Below are 6,787 nucleotides of genomic sequence, written 5' to 3'. Positions count from 1 at the left end.
TTTTGTAATAATTTTTTCTTATTTCTCAGGCTAACAGCACACTACCACAATGCCGGAGCCGTAAGTAGCACAAGTTTCACTCAGATTTTGCTAAATCCTCACCTGGCTGCTGGGCTCCTCGTGCCTGTAGAGCTTGCAGTCGAGACCTCTGTGACATTCCCCTTGCAAAAACTATCTTTAAATAAAAATTATTAGCGATTTCAATGTCCTAATTCAAACCTTGGAGCTTTCCTGGATCCTGAAATAGGGATCTGAGGCGGGCAGAACGATGCACTTTGCCGTGAAGCTCTTCATTGCCTGTCATACAAATATAACATGGCATGAACAGAAGGAAGAAAGCTCCCTGTGAGGCTTTCACCAAACAATGACACGGAGATGCTCCAAACCTGAACAGGACCTGAGCATCCTCAAGGCTCTGGCTGTGCAGGGAAGCCCATGGGTGAGGGTGTTGTGGTCCACATCGTAGGGACGGAGCTGGGGCTGGCCCTATGGGCACTGTGACAGCTCACTGCCACGTCTGAGTGGTGTTTGGGTTTTCCGAGCACCCACTGCCTGTCAGACAGCACTGTCACCTCACACCTGGCTGAATTGCATCTCACTTAGATAGAGAAATAAGGAAAATAACTGCAATCACATGAGATGCTTTTCTTGACTGCCACCTCTTTTTGACTTATTCACTGATGTCCCTTTCTCTTCTCTTGTTCCCCATTGCTCCTCTCTGAACGCGCCTGCCTGCAGGGAGGTAAGTGCCGTTTCTTTCGGGAGCAATCGCGATGCTGCTCTGCATTTGCTGTGAGTTTGCTTTCAAAGGGATTTTTTTATTTATTTTTCTCTCCCCTTTCCCCTAGAGAAAATCCAAGATCACAGCCTCCCGCAAACTCCTCTTGAAGGTGAGTCCTGAGGGGTGGAAACTCCCTGGGGTTTCTCTTGCTGGGGAAAAGGAGCCGGGTTGGGGTGCGTGGTCGGTGGGACAGCGATGAGGAGTGGCAGAGGAATGGGCCTTGGGGAGCAGCTCCCGTTCCCACCTCTCGTCTTCTCAAAAAATCCTCACTCATGTGGGCTTTGTGGCCCCTACACCAAACAAACCTCCCCTCACCTCCCCTTTGCTGACTCTGACACCTCCTGCTCCAAATCCACAGCCCTCGTGTTTGTGCTCTGCAGCACAGCTCCCTGGGCTGTGGCTGGGATAATCCCGTACTGCCACAGCAGAGCAAAGTGGTGCAAAGAAAGTGCTGATTCAGCATCACTGGGGCCCACCACCACCACAGCCCTGTGGTACCCCTGGCCGTGCTGCTCCCGCTGCCCCCAGGGCTACCACATGAAAGGTGCAGGGAGTTTTTGATGTGTGTTGCAGCAGCACGGTGGAGGCTCAGGGGGAACACAGGGCCACAAAAATGATCCAAGGACTGGAGTAGCTCTGCTGTAAGAACAGGCTGACAGGGCTGGGGTTGTTCAGCCTGGAGAGGAGAAGGCTCTGGGGGAACCTTTAAGCAACCCCTGAAGGGGCTGCAGGAGAGCTGCGGAGGGACTTTTTACAAGGGATGGAGTGATGGTATGAGGGGTAACGGTTTTAAACTGGGAAAGGGCAGATTTAGGTTGGATGTGAGGAAAAAGCTCTTCCCCATGAGGTGGTCGGTCACTGGCACAGGTTGCCCAGAGGTGGTGCAGGCCCCATCCCTGGAGATGTTCAAGGCCAGGCTTGCTGGGGCTGTGAGCAACCTGATGTGGTTCAAGATGTCCCTGCTCCCTGCAGGGTTGGACTGGAGGAGCTGTAAGGGTCCCTTCCAACCCAGCACTTTCTGTGGTTCATTCCATGATCCTATGAACAGAGGAGCCCGTTCACACCTCTGCCATTTTTTTGTGCTCACAGAGTTTGATGCTGGCAAAAGCGAAGGAGGAGTGGGACCAGGAGATCGTGGACAAGCAGGCAGAGAAGGAAAGATACCTGTCCGAGCGGATCGCACCACTGCACACCAGTGGTCTCTCCTTGAGCCAGCTCCAGGTATTTCTCAGGTCTGGGGGTGGAGTGAGCTCTTTGGGAGCATGGAGGGGCCTCACTCACTGCCCTCCTGTTGTGCTTGGCCTCCAGGACCTGTGCAGGGAGCTGCATGAGAAGGTTGAGATTGTGGATGAAGAGAGATACGACATCGAAGCGAAATGCAACCATAACACTCGGGAGGTAGGAGGCAGGATGGACATTAACTCCCTCCCAGATGTAGCTTGGGGTCTGCCATGGACTGGGCTGAGGTGGGATGTGGGACACGCACCAGCGTTGTCTAAGAATCACAGAATCACAGAATCTTTAAGGTTGGAAGAGATCCCTAAGGCCATCAAGTCCAACCATCAACCCAACCCCACCATGGCCACTAAACCATGTCCCCAAGTGCCACATCCAAGGCTTCTTGAACCCTTCCAGGGATGGGGACTCCACCACTGCCCTGGGCAGCCCCTTCCAGTGCTGGACCACTCTTTCAGGAAAGAAATTTTTCCTTATATCCAATCTAACCCTCCCCTGGCACAACTTGAGGCCATTAAGGGTTAGTATTTGCCCTGCATCACCCTACTCAAACTGTCCATGGGGTTCACGGGCAACGTCCTCACTCTCCTGGTCACCTTGTGTGGGTCTGAGAGCTTCTTGTCATGGCACAGCTGCCATCTGAGTGGGCTGGGGCCAGGCAGTGACAGCAGCTTTGTGCTCAGTGAACAACCCCTTGGTTAAGGTGGTCCTCATGCTGCAGGAGAGGCGCTGATGCTGGGGCTCGGTGGTGGCAGATACTTTTGCTTGGAGCCTTGGCTGCTGCAAGGCTGCCATGCAATGGCCTCCCACTCCTCCTCCTTCCCTCAACCTGCAGATTAAAGATCTGAAGATCAAAGTGCTCGATCTCCGAGGAAAGTTCAAGCGCCCTCCCCTGCGCCGAGTCCGCGTCTCTGCCGATGCCATGCTGCGGGCTCTGCTGGGCTCCAAGCACAAGGTGTCCATGGACCTGAGAGCCAACCTGAAGTCTGTCAAGAAGGAGGACACGGAGAAGGTGGGTAGCTCTCCTAATGGCCAGAGATGGAGACGCCTCCTAGGGATGCCCTTGTGTTTCTCCAAGGTCCCCTGAGAAGCCTGTGTGTGGTGTTCATCCCTTGTTGGCCTCAGAAACAGCACGGGGCAGTCGCTGTGAGGCACTGCCCATTGCGATGCATTGTAGGACCATGTGGGTGCAGTTTGGCTGGGCCAGGTAACCGATGAATGATGACAAGAGAGATTTAGGGCTGCATCCATGATGCTCTTCCCTCCCAGAGCACGTGAGGGTCTTTCAGCTGAAGCCCCCTTGGCGCGTCTGTCAAACTGCACTCGCAGAGTTTGGTCTTTGGTCCTGTTGGGTGCAATCACGCTCAGAAAACACCCAGGGAACTCCCAGACCCAAGTTAGATAAGTTGGAGCGAGCCCAGCACTCTCACTCAGCCTGAGATAACTGGCCCAGTTCACACCAGCTTTGCAGAGATGCGAGAGGGGAAAGTCCCAGCACCAGAGGTGGGAGCGATCCCCAAGCCTGCCTGGGGTGTGCAGGCTTCCTGGCTGCAGGAGCTGTGTCCCTTTCCTAGAGCCTCTCCCCAAATGGGTTTTAACTTTTAGTCCCAGCTCAGCAGATTGGATGAGAATCTCAATTTTAGTTTATTTTTACTTCTTTCCCCCTGTTACTAGTATGGCAGATTTTCAGTCCTTTGGATAGAAAGTTGTGTTTACATTTCTCGACGCCAGGTGGTGAATAGACCTGGGTTTATGTTAGATGTCGTGAGACGGTTTCGGGGCACGGTTTGTAATCTATGAATGCCTGTGGGTTGGCAGCGCAGGCACCTGGGCACGCTCCCAGGACTGCTCATCTCCCCTTTCTGCTCTGCAAGCGGCTGCCACCAGCAATCCCAGTCCCTTCCAAAAGCATGGAGAAGGTGGAGATGGGTTTTATGTGGGCTTTCTCTGCAGAAAGTGTTTTTGCTTGCATTTGCCGCAGTTTGCTGGTGTAAATCCAACGTAAGTCCCATGTGTTGGTTTCTCCCTCTTGAAGAAATTTTATGGGATTTCTGTGCATTAATGCATCTTAGCCAGGCTTTAGAGGTATGCACGTGAATCCAGACCTCCCTGTCTGCTGTCTTCTTGTCTGGCTCCATCTTTCGGGACACACAGCAGAGGAGGGAAGGGCGTTTGCAATGGGGCAGCTTCTCCATACATCCTGCACACCGGGCTGGGGCTCTGTGCCATGGGGGGGGACAGTTTGGGGGTGCCGGCTGCCCCATGACACAGCCATCACAACACCCGTCCATAGGAGCGCCCCGTGGAAGTGGGCGACTGGCGCAAGAACGTGGAGGCCATGTCGGGAATGGAGGGGCGGAAGAAGATGTTTGACGCCGCCAAGTCCCCCACGGGCCAGTGAGAGGTAGGGACCACTCCTCCATCCCTGCGCTGCCCCGTGCTCCCTGCAGCATCCCCGATCTGTGCTTGTGACTGGGCAGAGACAAAAACCACTTCCCCTCATTGCAGATAAAGGCATCACGCACCCCATCTTCCACCCTGCCCTTGATGGGTGCCTGTCCCCCACGTCCCCCCACGCCGCCCCTGCCAGCTGCTCATCCTCCTGGCTCCCTGGGGTCTGCTGCCCTCACCACGCTCATCCTGCACAGCGTGGGCATCGCTGGCACCACCTTCAGCCCCGAAACACCTCTTCTGCCCCACTGCCCTGCTCTGTTTCTTTCCCACAGGAGCATCTGGAAGAAGACCCTCCCCACCCCTGCTGCTGCCTTCCTTTCCCTTGCTGCCCCACTGTGCTCTTTTTGCCCCTGCTGTGAATTCGCCACCAAGCTGAAATGCATGGACAAGCGTGTGGGAAGGAGATCGCAGCTTCTTTATCTCAACTCTGCCATCAGCCCTGCTCCTGCACGGCCCCTACACAGCAGCTCCCTGGTGTCACCTGCACAGGCCATGCTGCCTACAAGGGGCCACCGGCCATCCCTCCCTTCCCACCACTGCAGAGATGCCCCAGAGATGGCTGCTGGTCCTCCCACCCCCCCATCCTTCGGCACAGCCTGAGATGTACCCGTGCAGCATTAAAGGACGGTCTCCCGGGCAGCGCCGCGTGGGCTCGTCACTGTGGGGCCACTGGCCAGGGGCAGGTGCTGGTCCACAGCCTGGTGGGAGGAGATGCCCTGGTCCTTTCCTGCCACCTTGCAACATCCACATGCCAGCAGCATGCCCTGGGACCAGATGTGTTTGGGGCCATCTCCTCCAGCCCCCCCGGCTGCTCCCTGGTGCCCCTCCAGCTCTGCTGAGACCCCCAGTCACCCCTCTCCCCTCCCATGCACCACAGCCCCGCAGCGATGCACCACCCTCCTCAAATACTCCTCTGAATGTGGTTGGAGTCAATGATCTTCAAGGTCTTTTCCAACCAGAGATGGCTGTCGGCTGTCTTCCCCCATCGCTCCTTCTCTGGTTTTGGAAAAGCTTTCAGAGCTTACTAAGCCAGCACCAACTCCCTCACCGTTGCCCCATCACCGGAGCTGTGAGAATCGGGTCAGCCCCCTTTCAAGGCTTATTTCCAGCAATGTTTATGGGGAGCATGAGATGAATCCATCTTTCAGGCTGAGCAGCTCTGGCTTCCCCGCTAGTCCTGTCATTTTTGGTATCTCAGACCCCAAACTGCAGCTGGTTGGGTGCAAGCAACTGGGAATGTGCCAGCTGGAGAATTCGCACAAAATTGGGTCTTCTGCCTGACTGCACTCTGGGAAATGCTGAGGCTCAGCCCCCATGGGTGCTTTTAGTGGTTGTAGCAGTGACTTGTCTGTGTCCCCAGGGTACCCAGAGAAATAACATCTGTGTTTTCAAACCTGTGCCACACCGTGAGTGTTTGCAGCTCAGTCCTGTTCCTGTGTCATGAGCTTGTAAAGTACAGAAAATGCTATAAATGATTTATAAATGCTATAAATGCAAAGTGCAGGCACCCAGACAGGCACCAGGGCTGGAGGGAAACAGCATCAAAAAGTGCACGGCCTCCTAGAGAGCTCAGTCTTCCCAGAAAAACATTGCATTTCTTAAGGGACAGGAAAAGGCTGCCCCGCAGAACGTCCCGCAGCAGAGTCAGTTTGGGTGGGAGAGCAGGAAGGGAGAGCCCTCATGGGAACATGGTTTTGGGTTCGGTCTCCAAACAGGAGCACAGATGGATTGCTCTGGAGATCGCATCCCCTCCTTTGGCCAATTCAGGGACATTGAGCCAAACCGATGACTTTTATCCCTGGGCAAAGAGGGTCAGGGCAGGTGGCGGCTGATGGGGACACTTATTTCTAGCATGGTCACAAGCACTCGGACTGCCACAACACCCAGCAGCTCCTTCACAGAAAATTTAAGATTCAGTATGAAAACTCTTCCCAAAATTAGGGTTAGACCAGGGGTGGTCGTCAGCTGAAAAATACACATTGCTCCTTAGCAAGCAGAGGTGCTCGGTCTTTGTCTTTCTACCAAACCTGCACCCCACCATCACCCTGCTAACTGGGGCCAGCACCACCACCTGCATGACCAGAGCAGTTGCACAGCACACACAGCTTTTGCCACCCATTTTTTCCTTTCCAAGCTTAATTTGGCAGAGCAGACGCAGCCTAGCAGGGTACCAGGACTTGCTGATGTCCTCACCCTGCGCACCCAGGGATGGACTCCCAGCTGTGCAGCCTTGGGGGGGTGAGGCTCCGTCTTGGCCAACCGAAGCGACCCAGAGGCCATTGGAGATCACAGAATCACAGCATCCCAGGATGTCAG

At 54.8% G+C, this 6,787-nt stretch overlaps 1 protein-coding gene across 1 annotated transcript; it reads left to right on the top strand.

Annotated features, from left to right (window-relative positions):
• Positions 1-854: 854 nt before the first annotated feature.
• On the top strand, positions 855-4,418 carry LOC104535545 (troponin I, slow skeletal muscle). The gene is made up of 5 exons (XM_010185847.1): positions 855-890; positions 1,871-2,002; positions 2,090-2,179; positions 2,853-3,029; positions 4,311-4,418. The coding sequence occupies exons 2-5, from the start codon at positions 1,877-1,879 to the stop codon at positions 4,416-4,418; spliced, it is 501 nt and encodes a 166-aa protein (XP_010184149.1). The 5' UTR covers positions 855-890; positions 1,871-1,876.
• Positions 4,419-6,787: the final 2,369 nt, after the last annotated feature.

The sequence above is a fragment of the Mesitornis unicolor genome, unplaced genomic scaffold (genome assembly GCF_000695765.1).
Source record: "Mesitornis unicolor isolate BGI_N332 unplaced genomic scaffold, ASM69576v1 scaffold7916, whole genome shotgun sequence".
NCBI lineage: Eukaryota > Metazoa > Chordata > Aves > Mesitornithiformes > Mesitornithidae > Mesitornis > Mesitornis unicolor.
The sequence above is the reverse complement of the archived record's forward strand: the minus strand, read 5'-3'. Positions and strand labels throughout refer to the sequence as shown.

Bases quoted from the DNA above. Each gene is read 5' to 3' on its own strand.
- LOC104535545 (XM_010185847.1), top strand. From the start codon at position 1,877: ATGCTGGCAAAAGCGAAGGAGGAGTGGGACCAGGAGATCGTGGACAAG. The intron at 2,180-2,852 runs GTAGGAGGCAGG...CTCAACCTGCAG, and splicing joins GCAACCATAACACTCGGGAG to ATTAAAGATCTGAAGATCAA. The intron at 3,030-4,310 runs GTGGGTAGCTCT...ACCCGTCCATAG, and splicing joins AGAAGGAGGACACGGAGAAG to GAGCGCCCCGTGGAAGTGGG.